This window comes from Glycine max, chromosome 10 (assembly GCF_000004515.6).
Source record: "Glycine max cultivar Williams 82 chromosome 10, Glycine_max_v4.0, whole genome shotgun sequence".
Taxonomy (NCBI): Eukaryota; Viridiplantae; Streptophyta; class Magnoliopsida; order Fabales; family Fabaceae; genus Glycine; species Glycine max.
In genome coordinates, this window is record NC_038246.2 from 50,201,657 (window position 1) to 50,218,893 (window position 17,237).

The 17,237-nt window shown below is 32.7% G+C and overlaps 2 protein-coding genes across 2 annotated transcripts; one reads left to right on the forward strand and one right to left on the reverse strand.

The window, feature by feature from the left end:
- The first annotated feature begins 779 nt into the window (after nt 1-779).
- Nucleotides 780-6,129, forward strand: LOC100796147 (proteasome subunit alpha type-5). Its single transcript, XM_006589655.4, has 10 exons — nt 780-921; nt 1,872-1,909; nt 2,051-2,132; nt 2,288-2,368; nt 2,570-2,683; nt 2,759-2,860; nt 3,576-3,634; nt 4,888-4,990; nt 5,650-5,715; nt 5,818-6,129. The coding sequence occupies exons 2-10, from the start codon at nt 1,896-1,898 to the stop codon at nt 5,908-5,910; spliced, it is 714 nt and encodes a 237-aa protein (XP_006589718.1). The 5' UTR covers nt 780-921; nt 1,872-1,895; the 3' UTR covers nt 5,911-6,129.
- Nucleotides 6,130-9,914: 3,785 nt separating this feature from the next.
- Nucleotides 9,915-16,327, reverse strand: LOC100786121 (protein indeterminate-domain 5, chloroplastic). The gene is made up of 4 exons (XM_003536665.5): nt 15,599-16,327; nt 14,865-15,261; nt 11,756-12,958; nt 9,915-10,232 (listed from the first exon to the last, which is right to left on the reverse strand). The coding sequence occupies exons 1-3, from the start codon at nt 15,753-15,755 to the stop codon at nt 11,797-11,799; spliced, it is 1,716 nt and encodes a 571-aa protein (XP_003536713.1). The 5' UTR covers nt 15,756-16,327; the 3' UTR covers nt 9,915-10,232; nt 11,756-11,796.
- Nucleotides 16,328-17,237: the final 910 nt, after the last annotated feature.

Genomic DNA, 17,237 nt, shown 5'->3' on the forward strand with positions numbered 1-17,237 from the left:
CCATAATAAAGTTACAGGATAAAGTTTGGAATAACCTCACTAAATGCAGAAGAAAACCAAAGCTGCTGAAAACATGATACATACAGTGTACTTATCACTTCCTCCTATATCTTATCTCTTCCTTAATGTTTGAAATCTAAAATTGGATATTCACCAAGTCATTGCACAGTAAAGTTGGCACAAAACCCTTTTCACTATCCAAGGTTCCTAGTAACCTTATCGAAATTATTCTCCCATCAACATGAAAATAAGTATTTCTGATATTGTACAAGTGACCAACACATAATAGAACTCCTGCAACATATGTAATCAGCATGTTTAACTTAGGCATAAACCTTGAGGAATCAGGGGAAAGAGCAATTAATTGGCTTTTGTTGTTTATAAACTAATTGGATTTTTTTGCCCATTTCAATATCAACCGTATCATGTCAAGTATGAAAATTGTTTACTTTCACTTTGCATAAAATATTTATTTTAAAATCCTTTTATTTTTCTCCAACCAAATTTTAATTATAATATTTTTGAATAATTCACGGGAATCAATTATCAATCATCAATCATACTCTACAAATTTATAGTAATACAATAGCAAATAAAAAATATTTTTCACTTTACCTTTATTGTAAAAAAATAATTGATTATTTAGTCCAAACATACTATTAGGAGGAAAAAAAAGAAAAGAAAAGCAAAACGGGACATTGGCATCCTAATAAGGACCATACGATCTTAAAACCCACATAAAGTCCTCAAATCGAACGGTTAAAGAGAAAAGGTCTGTGGTCTCAATTTACCTTTATTTTTACAACATATTTTTTGTTAGTTTTGAGAAGGCTCATTGAACAAGCAAAATTAAGCACAAAAGCCCAACCCTCTCTCTCGCTGCTGGTCTCCCCCATTTGGCATTCGCAGATCGAATACGAGGTAGGGTTTTCCCCGTTTGAGGTTTAATTTTATTTCCCTTCCTTCTTTGATTCATTGTATGTTGACCTTGTTGCTGTCAAAACTTTGGCTGGATGATTTTATGCTGTTTAGTCAATAGTGTGTGATTTGTTGGTCGAACTCGAACATGAGAGCTCGTGCACTATGGTAGTCACTCACTCGGTGAATATCACAGTACATGGGTTGTTTCATGGAGGCTTAAAGGTGAAGAGACGCTGCTTATGCCTGAACTGAATTTGTTATGTAAAAAAATGAGAGATAGGGAATCTGAGAGGGGGTTTGCGTGTATATGTTTAGCGGGAAAAAAATCAGAGGGTGAGAGAGAGCAGGTTTGTGAAATTGAGAGCCCGGTTTGTTGTGGTGAGGATAGTATCGGTTTGTGTATGTTTTAAAAAGAAATTTAAAAAATCAGTGGAGAGGTAGTGTGAAATTTTTGCGGTTTGAAACTGAAAATACCAATGTCATTCTGTTTTATGATCTTGTGTAGTATTGCATTTTCACGTATATTGTTTTGTTTTTTAGAGAATGGTGCATGAATAGGAAATAGGTGAATGTGTTGGATTATTATTATTATTATTGCTAGTTCTATCATGCTCGTGTTAGATTTATAATGTTGGATTAATATCAGCTCACTCGCTATTGTAAATTCTACTGTGCTTGTGTTTGATTCAAGTGTTAGATTTTAAATTTTAAATTGTAGTGTTAGATTGTTAGATCTACAAATGTGTTAAAAGTGGTAAACAGTAATCAGGGGCGGGGAAGGAAAAACCCGTCCTCGCCCCATTTCCATGCCTACAAACCCCAGTGAGGAACAAAGCAAGTGCCTCTTCAGTAATTCCCAATATCCCCAACCCCAACCCCAAACCTTTCCCATCCATTTTACTCTTTCCCCTCTTTGTTCTAATCTCTTTTTCTTCAACCATTTTATGCAGTAATTTCACTGAATCTTATTGAAGATGTTTCTCACAAGGTGAACCCACCCCCTCTTTTGCTGCAAACTTGCATTTCAGGGTTTTTCTGTTTTGCTCTATTCAATTAACAAATGGGTTCTCCTGAAATCTATTAGGTTTTTTTCCTATTTGCTTATTTGTTTATTTTGTGAGTGAAATAGAACTGAGTATGACCGAGGAGTCAACACCTTTTCTCCTGAAGGCCGTTTATTTCAGGTTGAATATGCAATCGAAGCCATCAAGGTATGTTGCTTCACCCAAATCTTTTTCTTCCGTGATTTTTTTGTCCATCTGTAAGAAAAAAAAAAGGGTTGACAACTTTAAGAAGATTTTTTATTCAATTTGTTTTTTTTTTTTTTTGTGTTTGTGTTTGTAAATGGGATTTTATTGAATTGCAGCTGGGATCAACTGCGATTGGATTGAAGACGAAAGAGGGTGTTGTCCTTGCAGTTGAAAAGCGCATCACTTCACCACTGCTGGTGTGTTTATTTACTTTTTAATTATCTTAGTTGATTTTTATCATCTTATTGTTACACTTCTACACATAAATGTGCTGTTAACTATTAACTATCACTATCAGTATACAATTTGATGGAACCAAGTAAGAAACATGCTTGTGCAAAATAATATGGAACTTGATTTGCACCTTAATTGATTTAAGCATGAAACTTTTCTTTCAGGAGCCAAGTAGTGTTGAGAAAATTATGGAAATTGATGAGCACATAGGATGTGCAATGAGTGGATTGATTGCTGATGCTCGAACACTTGTTGAGCATGCACGGGTTGAAACTCAGGTACTGTGAACCTTATAGCAGATATTAAGTAGTTGATTAGCTAATGATGGATATGTTTTGGTTTATTGTTCACAGAATCATAGGTTCTCCTATGGTGAACCAATGACTGTTGAGTCCACAACCCAAGCTCTTTGTGATCTAGCCTTGCGTTTTGGTGAAGGTGATGAAGAATCCATGGTAAAGAACTTCTCAGCTTTGATATTCGTGTCTATTTTTATTTGTTTGCTTGCTTATGCTGCATCTATTTAGGAAAAAGGGTAAAATAGGTTTTTGGTCCCTCTAAAATATTCCAAATTTGATTTTAGTCTTCCAAAATTTTTTGCCCTAATTTGACTCTCTAATTTGGAAACTTTTGGTCCTCAAAGTGGTTATACTTAACATTTTATCACAGTTATAATTTATAAATCATATGGAAATATACTGAGGATAAAAAATGGAGTATTTCCAAATTAGAGGGATGAAAATAGGACAATTTTTTTGGAGGGCTAAAACCAAATTTGGAAAATTTTAGAGGGACCAAAAACATATTTTACTCTAGGAAAATAATTTATGAACATTTCTTACGAAGTTGCTTCTTATTTGTGTATCTGCTAGAAAAACTGATGCCTTATATATTGCATTTGGCAACTGTTGATTGGAGATATAAACAAGTGTTATTTACCTGAAAAATTCAGAATGTACATATATCCTGATATTGCATCAATTCTTGAATGTACAAAAATTAAATGTGTAATTCCTCTTATAAGGTGCTTCAGAGTTCAGACCGACAGGTTCAGTAGCATGTGCCAATAAACTTTTTTGTTTTGTACAAAATACTAAATAGCAGTGTTCTTGTTGCAGTAGATCATGATATATGTATTTTAACTTTCACCTTTTCTTTTCTCTTTGGCAGTCTCGACCATTTGGAGTATCTCTTCTCATTGCTGGCCATGATGAGAATGGACCTAGCTTGTAAGTTATTGTTTCATCTATTAGGCAATGGCTACTTGTGGGTAATGTGATGTAGTTGTCTTTTTTGCTCATTTTCTGTGTTTAGCCAGTGATCACTTTAAAAGTTTACTTGTTTGATTTATGATATCGGTCATCTTTTTAAATTGACGTTGTTCCTAGTATACTATATTATGTTTTTCTCTGGGGATTAGGGAAGTTACTAAAAAAGGAATTCTGGAGAAAAAAAAAATATTTCAAGAACAATTTCATTTTTTCTGGTTGACCATGATCAAAGAGTATCGAGTAACCACTTATCAACTTTCTTAACTACTTGGATGTTTAATGGTTTCTAAGTTTGACATGATTTTGCCAAGAATTCCTTTTTCTCTAATTTCTCTCTTTTTTTCCCCTGGTTCCTTGAGGATAACTTGTCCTCTTTTGGTTGTCACTTAATACCTTTCCTTCTCTTGTGAGCCTGCTTGTTTAAGCTAAAAAAAGTAATTTTAAGATTGTAAAGTGAGAGTTTTTGTGGAGATTGTTTTAGGAGCTACTTGTTATAGTTTCTCAAAATAATATAAAACATTAAAACCTGACCCTTTTCAGATTGTAATTTTTTTAAAAAAACTTATGGCTTACCAACCATGTTAACATATTACTAAAGTGATTTTCTAAGAAAAAAATCTTAAAAGAATGCACTGTATATTTTGTCTACCTTTGTCAAAGGAAGTAGGAAGTAGAACTATTATGTTCTTTGCAGTTTTTTCATAGTCATGTAGTAGTACTGTCTCACCTTATCACTTCTTTTGTGGTTTAAAGAGAATGATATTTTAGGCTCAACAATGTACCTTTTCTTACCATTGATTTGTGGCATAAATTAATTATATGGTTCAGCTGTCTTAGTGTCTACCCTGCAATTTCAACTCTCAAAGTATATATTGATGTTTTAGCTTCTCAATTGAAATCAGTTCATGGTAGCAACTTGCAACTTTTTCTACCTTAACGGGAGACAATTAGTGATAGCATGTAGGTCTCATTCCTAAAAAGGTTTGAGGCTCAATTGTAAACAATTTTCATATTCGTTTATGTCAGAGGCACACAATGCAGATTATTGTTTAAACAGTAAATAAATGCACAGCATGGGCATTCTTTTGTTTGGCGTAGGATTTATTACTTCAGTAACTAGATGATATGTAGTTTATTGGTGCTGGTCCTGTTCCCATCCTTTTTCATTTTGGACTTTTACTTTTACTGGATTGAAACATTCTGATTTTCAGATATTACACTGATCCATCTGGCACATTTTGGCAATGCAATGGAAAAGCTATCGGTTCAGGGTCAGAAGGTGCCGACAGTTCTCTGCAAGAACAATACAACAAGGTATCGATGATTATATATTGATAGTTTCTAAACCTTATATTCTGTTTATGACAGTAAACTTAATAGTTGACTAGGATTTGAATATGGAAAAAGAGTGAAAACATAAAGAAATCAGGAGATACCCATCACTCTTGGCAGGGCAGGTAGAGTAGAATGAAAACATGCTAATCTATACAATACCTACCATTATAAATAATGTATAAAAGAGGTAATACTATTCAAATAATATATGTACATTTTATCTGGAATCAGAAAAATTAAACTTCACCTTCAAGTTCACTTAATTGTTATTTTACTTGAGAAGATAAAACAAACCATGCCAATGGTCTGCAGAATTGTTCTTTTCTAATCATATTTTCATATCCATGTCTTACCATGTATACTTAACTGTTCAGTTGACATTGTTCCTTTTTTTTCCTGTTTACTTTTCTATAAAGCATTATGATTTTTGTCAAACTTCATTTATATCCACCATGTGTGTATTGTCTTGGAAAATGATAAGTTAGTCAAATTTTGTGATAATTTTGATTGTCAAATTAATGCAATGCCATTCTCAACTTGTTGGAATTTTTTTAAAATTAAGCTGAACTATAACATGCTGTAAGCCTATAAGATGACTTGCAAACAATTCAATTTGGTGCTAATTTATCATGTTACAGGACCTAACTCTTCAAGAAGCTGAGACTATTGCTTTATCCATTTTGAAGCAAGTTATGGAAGAGAAGGTAAGGATAATCAGATGCATGTTCTGCCAATTTGATTGACGCCCCTCCCCTGAAATTGAATGAAAAATAAAGTATAATTATTTCTTTTGTATTTCATCTTAGGTCACTCCCAACAATGTCGACATTGCCAAGGTGGCTCCAACATATCATCTTTATACCCCCTCTGAGGTGGAAGCTGTGATAAGTCGTCTATGATTTTCTTTTCGTGACTTTCTCTATTCAACATTTGTGTTTCCTATCATTCCTGCCTGACGTCTAATTATTGAGTATTATGCGGAAACTTTTTTGGTGGGTGATGTTTACATGTGCTACACTTGTGGCCAAGTTGTACACTGTACGAGATTCTGGTGTCATTTGCTGCATTCGGTCTAGTTGAAATTGAGTACTATAAGGGTTTCAATGTTTTTGGGAAAATCGTAATCTATTACCCGAATACCGAGCTAGATTTTTACTGTATGAGATATTAAGGAACGGGGAGACGATGGAGGAAAAAAGAATTACACAAAGTATCTATATGCATTATGTGTATACTATTGAAAGAATTAGGATTTATTTTAACCATCTTTTATTCCTCGTAGTCAAAGCAAATTGCTCACCTCAGTCAAATACTTAATTGGATATTTTCTTTTATAAATTATATAATTTTTATCATTATTTTTTTAAAATATATTGTTTTTATTAGAAATTTTCAGATTCTATTTTTATATTTATAATATCGTGCTATAAATTTTATAACATTTTTATCATTTTTATTCCCCATGTTTTCTCCTTTCCTTTATCTTTGTTATAAAAAAAAGGAGGTAAAATGGATCAATTTTTATTCCGTGTTCATTTTTTTTATCTCATTATTCATTGACTTGGATGGGTACTATCTCACGGACTAACTATATTCCTAAAAGGCATGAATTATAGTCGACTGTATTGAGTTATTTTAACTATAATGTAAATTGAATTATATTGTTACATGAATAAGAACATCAGTAGTTGTGGAATTTGTTTAATACCGTATAGAATTCCAGAAGCTACCTAACATAGCTTCTAAGTTCTCAATAAAAAAAATATATAGGTTCCAAGTTTTTATACACCGGACAAAAGGCGGAGAGATTATGCTACGCACACATATAGAATGATGTTACACTACTCATTTTGCTCTTTGCACCACCTGCTCTCTTTCTTTTTGTATAAAAATATCCTTTGCAGAAACTATTTTCCGTCATATATTTATATTTATGTTCATATTCTAATACATTACAGAAATTAATTTATCATTTATGCGTAAAGATGAAAGAGAAGAGTATTTTAGGAATATAAAGAAAAATGAAAGTAATGGGTGTGAGACAAAAAACGAGGTGTAAATAGCACGGGCTACACATGAAATCACCTTGAGAGTGCCATAGTAAAATTCGTCTTGAGATATGATAAATTTTGGTATCTCAATGAAAATTCAAATTTAATTTTTGAATGTGTAAAAAGTATAATAAATTAGTCATGTTCACAATTTAATGACAAATTAGTTTCTTAATTTTGTAACTTAATGTGAAATAGAATCTCGAAAAATATAACTTATTATCAAATTATTATAATTTAATGATAAAATAATTTTACAAATTTAACGGCAATACTCATTTATCGTACTTTTTGCATATTTAGAAACTAAATTTGTATTTTTTATTTTTTAGGGATTAATTTATCATCGCATCATACTTTTAAAGATGAATTTGACTATTTACCCTTAAAGAAATTCTGATTTTAGTGGTTGCACATCTCTTATTTGGTTAATCATAATATACTAAACGTAGAAACAAAAAATTAAGGGTATATTTAGAAATCAGTTTAGAAGCTTTTAAACAGAAAAATCCCACTTTCCAAATAAATAAATAATATAAAAATATCTTTACACTAACTATAAAACAAAATTTAATCCAAAAAAATAATTTTTTACTCTGATTTTTTCTCAATATATATAAAAAACTATTATTTTCAATTTTTTATTTTATTGAAAATATTGATTTTTTAAGAAATTAAACCAAAAAATTGAAAACTAGCTCTACTCCCGCCTATTTTCATTTCATGCCGGAGGGATTCTTTTTTTATCCCAAGAAAAAAACTCCTGTTTTTTTTATATAAAAAAAACAATGAAAATTTTGGTGTTTACATTTTATCAGCTTTCTCTTTATTACTTTCTTCTCTATTTACACTGAGAGAAAAGTAATAAATTCATTTAACTATTTTTTTTTTATTATTGTACTGGAATTTGTGTTACTAGGTTTAGGCTACATAACTAACGGAACTTTGTGGTGAGTTTATATGTATATAGAAAAAAAATGTTATTTTCATTAATTTTATATTATTATTTTAATTACTTGATCTAAACATACACTTCCCAACATGTTTCCCCCACTTTTTATTTCTTCACCATCGGGCACCACCCACCACCCCACGATGAATTCTCCTCCACTACTGTCAATCAAGTGTCAACCAACTTTGTCTTTCAGCCTCAATCTCATTGTTGGCGCCATTACCCATAAAACAGAGCAGGAATAATTTTTAAAAATGGCCAAGATTATTAAAAAAAACATATAGATTCAAATTCAACCAAAGCAAAAATAGTTAAGTATTTTCTAAAAATTCTACTAACGTCTAACATTATTGAAGAAACAAAAGGGTTGTATTCAATAAAAACTATATTTGAAGGCGATAAGTACGTAGAATAGTGCCACATGACGTAAAAAGATTGTGTGCATGCACCCGAAAGCCAAAACCTAACAGAGACAAAACCAAGTTGTTTTTGATAGTCATCGTAATTCCTAATTAATATTATTACCTAAAGAATATCACAAAAGTGTATTAAGTTTTTTTTTTTAATTTCCAAATTATAAACTACTATTCAAGAAAGGCAGGCGATAAGAGGGACAGTCCCAAGTCCAATTAATCAAAACACTGAAGACAGGCTGAGCCACGTGACTCAGAAGACCATTTTTGTTGGGTCAAAACTCATAAGACTAGTCAGTTATCGTAAGTAGACGATTTTTAGACCAAATGTGTATACTACCCAGATGGATTCAATACATGACCCAAGGCTAAGAAACTCAACATATTAACATTGATTATTCCAATTCTGACCTGAAAATAAATGAATTGGAACTGTCTATTCAAGAAAACACAATTTTTTTAAGCCTAAGTTAAGTGAAAAGAAAATGAAAGAAAGTGAACAAAAAATTAAATTAAAATATAAAATATAAACCTTACCTCATTTTATTGTTTTTTTTTTCTCTTCAAACGAATGAAACTTAAAAGAATTCAATGTCAAACTGTAAAACGTATAACTGTATAAGCAAGATATAATAATTATTTGCTTGCTTCAGTTCACGCAGAGTGACATCGAGTTTCAAGAGAACATGTTGAAAATGAATTTATTTTTTTCGCATGTAAGTAAACTACAATTAAGAATTATTTTTGTCAAAGATAAAAAATTGAATAATATTTAAATGATTCAATCTTAATCTCAACACATTAACACTTGTATTAAATTACTTGATTGTTTAAATGAATTAATTGAATTCAAGTTGAGTTGGATAGGATTTATAATTTTTTAAAACTAATTAATGCATGTTATCAACAAACTTAAAATTAAAATAAAAGTTTTAAGAGAGATATAATTTCATATTATATATATATATATATATATATATATATATATATATATATATATATATATATATATATATATATTATTTTTAAAATTTTGAAATCATTGAGATGAACGCATTTTGAATTTGTAATCCGATAATAATCAAATCGCATACCTTTCGCTCTAAACCATCCCGAGCGTACTTAAATCAACTATTTTTTTTTTTATTAGGTTAGGTGTGTTAGATTGAAAGATTTATATGAATCTCTCTAATCTCTTTTGACTTACATGTGATATTTGATACATAAATATTTTATCTTTTTATTATTAACTTATTGTCTTTTAGTATACGGAGTATTATTTGGTCTCAAAGATATATACTTAAGCATTATGATTTCGGTCACAATTCCATATTCCATATATACTACATTTAAACCAGTGTATCGTACAATTCAATAATCATCTACTTAATTTTAAAAACATTGCTAGGAAGCATGTGACATAACGGGACCATGCATCACGCTCTGAAGATGTCCAAACCAATTTATGCACAAAATGCCAAAGTATATATGAGCAAAGTCATCTCTGGCAGTCAAATTTAAATATAAGTAATGCATTGTCCAATATTGATAACAAAATCTATTAAATTAAACCATGAAAATCTTGAAGCTAGTTTGTTTATAAACCGAATAAACTTATAGAAAAGTAGGGAAAGAAAAAGCTGAAAGTTGTAACGGAGTTAAAGAAACCTAATTTTGAAGTCTAATTTGCTTGCGCTATTAGTAAATTGCAGAAACTTCCACATACGCTTCCCTATTGCAGCACCTAAAAAAGCCTTAATTAGATGAGCTGGACAGTCAAGTTTCAATGGAACAAGTTGAAATCCCTGCAAAAAAGCCAAACCATAAATAATTGCGAATTTTCTTGTTGCTGAAGCTGAAAAGATGATTCCAAAACTTTGCAAGTTTAATTACTTAGCTAAATTAGTAGAGCACCACCTAATTCGAGCTGGCCTATATATAGCGAGACAAATAGAATAGACTGAACAATTATATCTTCTAAGTTCTAACAACAACATCGTCTCAAACTGATGAAGAAAACAATAAAATACTATGAGAAGACATTTTTTATTCGATAGTGAAATGAATAAATATCAATAGTTTCATGATAGATTATTAAAATATTACAAATCATATATATATAGGGATATTAATTAGTCATTAATATATATATATATATATATATATATATATAAAGCATATAAGTGAACTCTTATTAATGTAAGAATATATAATAATAAATATAAACAATTAAAGAATATTTGAATGATTAGAATTTTTTAGAAAAAATATGCATGACTTATTTAAGTATAATTTTTTTAAAACAATCATGTGACTACTAACTTAAACCTGCAAACATATACTATCATGCAGCAACTAAACATTTGCCCCAAACTTTTTTTAAAAAATAAACAAAACGAATGCATCACAACATTATCATAATTGGATTTAATAACAATAAGACATTTATTCTATATCACAAAGTTATAGATAAAGTATTTGAAATTTGTCCATATCAAACATTCTCTGCAAGCGTTTAAAAAATATTTAATTAAAAAAATATATCATATTATAATCATATATATGACGTGGCAAAGACATGCTGAGTACCACCAGTTTGGCACTCGTGACTCTGCAACCCAAAAATATATCCAAAAATGGAAGAAAACGAAAACGAGAAGACAAGAGAAGAAACAAAGTACTGCAGAACGTCGCTGTCCGCCCCATGCAAGACAACTTGTCAGAGCACACACTCTTTTTCTGAACACATTAATTTTTCTTTTTTAAAAAGGTATAGCATCTTTCTAACATGGACCAAGACCAATAATAATAATAATAAATAATACTTAATATACATTCCCATAATCCCATTTCTTCTATTTTACTTTCATTTTATTTTATTTTATTTCTATTTTTAACTTTTATTTTCTATAAAATTATTGATCATCTTTATATTTTTTTCCTCCTCTTTCTATATTTTTCCTCTCAAACTTTTTCATTCATTTAACCCTGAAATGAAGTGTATATTTGTTAATACTAAAAAAATAATAATAAACCCACATCTCATTTTTAGACGTATATAGGTAGAAGAAAAGAGAATTGAGTATGATAAATATGACAATGATGTGTTGAAAAATTTGTTGAAAGTGAGTTAAAAAAACAAATTGAATGTAAGAATAAAACAACTCATATTAGAAACATTAAAAAGAAAGAAAAAAAAAACAAAAAGCAACCCCTAATCACCTCGATTTAGGAAACCCGAAACCCTTCTTGAATGAGTATAATCATAAGAATAATCATTCCCTAACATGCCATTAATCAATATTATAATTTGGTTGAGTTGACGTACCTTGTACTTTGTTGGCATCATGGAGGATATGAATTTTCTCATCACTGAAAATTCCCTCCACCACCTCCAAAAGCTTGCCCTGATGACGGCGCAGCATTATTACTATTATTATTATTATTATTTCTTTCAGCTTCCAAAGAACTCAAGTTGAAGCCATGTTGCTGTTGTTGTTCTCTCTGTGCAACCCCTCCACTCCCACTCATTCCCCTCACTATCTGACCAACACCCAGAAAATCGCGGGTGAGTCTATCAGACCCTCCAACGCTGTTACTTCCACTCATTGCAAGCACTTTTGGGTCCCTATTATTATTGTTATTACTATGATCATATGCTTCAAAGCCACCAGCTTCGAAAATGGAAGAGTTTCCACCAACAGCGAACGAGTTCATCAGGTCTTGGAGGTTACTGTTACTCTGTTGTTCGTTCACGTGATTCCCTCCGAACATTCCACCAACGTAGTTTGCAGCATTCACCAGTGGTGGCACCCTGTGTTGTTGTTCAGATTTTGAGCCGCCGCCGCTGCTGGAAGACGCGCTTCCGAAGCTTTTCAAAAGCGAAGCGGTGCCGTTGCTCGAAGTTGCACCCATTTGTGCTGCTTTCTGAAGCAGTGCAGTTGCAGACATGTGAGATAACGCATTCGCATTCGCATTGGCACTGTTGCTGAAGAGAGAAGGTGCACTTGAAGTAGCGAAGTAGTTAGTGCCCTCGTTGTTGTTGTTGTTGTTGCCTCCTCCATTGGCATTGTTGAAGTGTTCAGAGAACGAAGCGTTGGCTGTGTTGCTGGAGAGAAAAGGAAGGTTGAAGGGTGAATTGTTGTTGTTAAGGTGGTGGTGATCAGACAACTGCTGCATTAACCCTTGTTGGAAGGGTTTGTTTTGGTCGGGGTGGTGGTAGGTTTGGTTGGGTTGTTCGGACATGAAGAAGGGTTGTTGTTGTTGGTTGGAGGGTCTGAAGGGTGAACCGAGGATGTGGTCGAAATGGCCGGTTCGACCGGAGGTGGCGCCGAGGCGGAGGAGCTCGGTGGGTTGGGCGTTGCTGGGGTCTTGTATCTGAGAACCGACCTGAGATAGGTTTAAGGCCATATTGGTGGTGCTTCCGTACAGGTGGCTACCAATTCCGCCGCCGCTAAGGCTCGGTGGTTGTCTTGCACTCTCTTGAGCCAGTGCATCACAGAATGCCCTGTGGGTGATGAAACTGTCTCTCCTGCAGTCATCATATGCATTCCAAATAATTAGTCAATTAATTAGAAACTAGTAATTCTTATGAGATGTTTTGTTTTTATGGATGATATGATAATATTGTTTAGTTTGATCATAATAATTTTAAAGGCCATATTTGGAGAAACTTTTAATTAATTATTAAGTGTAACTGAACAAAAATGTTGTTTATATATGTTACATGTTATTAGATCTAATTTGTTTTTAATTTTCTCTTGGAATTGTAACAGTGGTTCTTATGAAGAAATTATTACAGTTTTGAATTACTATAATTATGATCAAGACACATAATTATGTTTTATTATTTCTTTTGTCTAAATTGAAATTTTTGCAGTAAAAAAGAAATTGTATAATACTACCACACATACTAGAGGGAGGAAATTCCTCATAGAAGATTTTTAAGCTTAAATCAAATTTTAAAAATAATAAGTTACAGAAAATAGTTCGCTTCAGAAACACTATAACAATAATATTAATTTAAAGCTGTTACGCATCTTAAGCATACATAGATTACTAGAATTAGGACTTGGCTTTTCCTAGTAAAAGACAATAAAAATCTCAATCACACAAAATCACTTAAAAAATTGTTAGCATCCAAATATAAGAATAAAAGCCTTAATTGACCCGAGGACAAACATTTGCGTGTATTTATGAAACGAGTAATTAGAAAAAATAATAATGTGATAACTCTATAAAGCGAATGAGAAGATAACTAAAAATTTCCAAAAGGATACACAACGAGTAGGTAGAATAATTTCACGAGCACTTGATAAAAAGATTAGCCAATCAATTAAGAAATGCAGTGTCAAGGACTTCAGGGTTGGTCTGGGTGTTCAATAAATGGAACCGAAGAATATGTATTCAATGTTTATGAGAGTAGAGAAAAAGCGGCACAATCAAGAACCATAATTGTGGGATTGTGCTCAAACTGGACTTGGTTTGACTCGAATGCTATCAAAAGTTGTCAACAAGGTTGTGCCCACTGTGTTAATCATTAACATTTATTAGGTACTGCATATCTCTGATCTGAATTCAGCATGACCACTCGCTCTCACCAAATTAAACTTTTAAAATCATGTGGAAGGAAAAGAAAAATAGTACTATCTACATTGCATATATAAAAACAGAGAAAGAAGAGAGAGAGAGAGAGAGTTGGATACTTGATTAGACCATAACGTTACCACGAAAAGGAGAACCTGCAAGAGCACAGTACTGAACACATCTAGCCAACCCAGAAGAAAACAAAGCTGGTAACAACATATCACATACAAACACTTACACACACTCTCTCTCTTCTTCATGACATAGCAACACGTGAATAGAAAAGAAAAGAATATATAAAAATATATATGGAAGAAAAAAACAGCGTTGTTTCCGAGGTAAAATTGGAAAGCAAGAGTTTTTTTTTTCATTAGCTTTATGCCTTTTGACGAGAGAGAGTGAAAGAGGGTGCTGTTCCTCCGTGTGTTTGTTCTGAAAGCCCTATGACCAAGGCAGTTTCCAGAGAAAGATTCACGTGGGGCGATGTTTCCTTCCATTTCAATTGGTACCAATAGAAAGGAAAGATGACAAAGGAAACCAAACTCAGTAGATAAAAAAAAGCATCTAAGCCCTTTTCCTCACTATAGTTATACCCACTGTATACTATATATTATGTCTTGACCAAGAAGAATCTAATATACACCCTTAAGCCAACCCCAAAGAAGCCAAAACCAAAAACAGTGTTTTCCTTCTTGTGTTTATGGCCATTTCTGGCTGTGTTAGGCTAAATTTTGCATAATAAGCAAAAAAGCTTAGTGTTTGGAAAAAGGGTAACAAAGTAACAATATATAGCAATAATAGAATATATGTATGTTAATTGAATTGCACGCATGAAATGTTAGTGTTAGTACCTGGAGAAGAGGGTGCCACAATCACATCTATATTCTCTGGTGCCACAGGTCTTAGAATGGGCTTTCCAATCAGATTGAACAGCATACTTCTTGGAGCACTTGTCACACTTCCACTTCTTCTCACCGTGTTTGCGAGAGTAGTGTTTCTTAATCCCTGTGAGGTCTCCAAGAGCCCTTGAAGGGTCATGGTGGACGCATGTGGGCTCAGGACACAGATAAACCTTTCTCTTTGGCTCTTTTGTTGTCTTCTGCTTAAGCTTCCAAGGCAGGTTGTGTCCTCTTCTGTGTAGCTGTAGGTTTTGCTCTCTTTGGAACCCTTTGTTGCACACCTCACATATAAACCTGTTTGTTGCCATTAGGGTCTTGGGAGATAGTGCTATCACCTCTGCATCTGGATCTGTTGTTACCATGGAACAAAAATGACAAACAACAACAAATTATTAAATTACAAAATTAAATTAGTTCACTACACAAGCTATAATTGAAAATTAAAAATCTGGAAATCAAATTGAGAAAGCTTCAAGACAAAGAGTTCCAAAGACATACATATATACCCATTTAATCTCAGTCCATTTTAATTAAATTTGTTTTTAAATTAGGGTTTCCTTGAGAATTAATTCACATATACCAAATGAAAAAAAAATTGTGGAAGGAAAAAAGTTCTTTCATTGATATAGGAAACGATTTAGAGATTAGATCTTAATTTCTGATGATAAAAAAATTAAGATACTTGCATGGTGTTCCAGGTTGGTTTCTCTTTTTCTTCTGGGGTGGGGGTGCAGCTGGAGTTGTTGATGGGGATGGTGTCAGGGAATGCTGTTGCTTCATCTGGTTTTGTTGATCCTCTTCTCTAAATCCAAAGAGCGATGCTGAGGAAGATGACGCCGCCATGTCTCTAATAGCAAGTCCTATATATAACAATTAGCCTTCTTCTGCTTCACCTGAGAGAGTGTTCTTTTAATCCTTGAACCCCACAACTGAATCAGAATTCTGGAAAACCCACATGCAATTTGAGTCCTCCCTCAATTCACATCCCCAATCTCAGGAAAAAAAACTCATAAGCAAGAGAATTCTAGCAAAAGAAAAATCTAGAGGGAGATTAGAACAGACAGAGATATTGAAGAAGAAGAAGAAGAAATTAATAGCAACAGCAAATATTCAACCCCTCCCTGAATACTCCTTGATGTGATTTTCCTCCTGAGGCTGGCTTGTTATAAATGAGAAATTTGAGCTGGCAGTAATATTACTCAGTTTCTTCACTGATTTGGTGTCATGCAGATACACCAACACATATACACACACCATTTCCTTCTTTCTTTTTATTTATAATTCTCAGCCTTTTTTTCCTCTTCAAAAGCTTTTCCAGATTTTGCTCACTTCTCTCTTGTCATAAATGAATTTTTTACAAAATGGAAAATTAATAAGAGAGAGGGTAAGGCCTACGGGTCGGTGGACCCAATCCTTTGCCACATAACGACATAGGATGTGTGAGAGCAGCATGAAATGAAACAGCTACACCACTCTCTCTCTCTCTCTTATTTCGTATCTTCTTACTCACTCCCAGACAAACTTTCACTCATCACCCAACCCCACTGGACCTCACACAAAATTCAAAAGAAAAAATAAAAGGACAATGAATGAAACTCTCAAACCGTAAAACCAATAGAGAGGAAACAAAAATATAAACAATAAAAATAAGTCTTGGTAAAAGAAAAATATATGAAAAGTGATTAAACTATTTTAAAGAAAGTCACGTGATGATGGGAAAAGAAAAAGAAAAAGAAAACATGAATTTAAATTTTTTAACAAAAATTAATAATACTAATGATTAATAAAAATAGTTAGCCGCTAGTAACACTTAACAAGTAAATGGTAAGTAAGAAAGGAATATATAAGGATGTTTTGTTTTTCTTGGCTTTGTAATGTTTTCAAACAAAAACACCTGATGGTTGATTGGGTGAGGGGATGAATGACACTGTTTGTCTGAAATTCAGCGGAGGCAGAGTGTACTGTACTGTTACCGTTTAGAGTCACTGACATGGAAAGGGCAAAAAAGGATTCTGAAACTCTATGTGCTGTGTTTGGCTGACTTGGGTTGAGGAGTGAGGTCCTTCTTCCTTCCCTTCTGTTGTTGCATTGCATCTTGCATGCAGTGGCTGGCTGGTCCTTCCCCAAAAGTCACATCACTCACTATGAAACAGGGGTAGTTTCGTCATTTCATTTAAAGTGGGGAAAATCACAATCAGAAGACCCAAGAATGGACCTAATCCAACCACTATAGATAAACAAATCACAAAGGAATTTTTTTAGATAAATCAGAGTGAAACCAAGAGACAGCTGAATTCTAGACCGTGGATTCCTGTGGAAACAAAA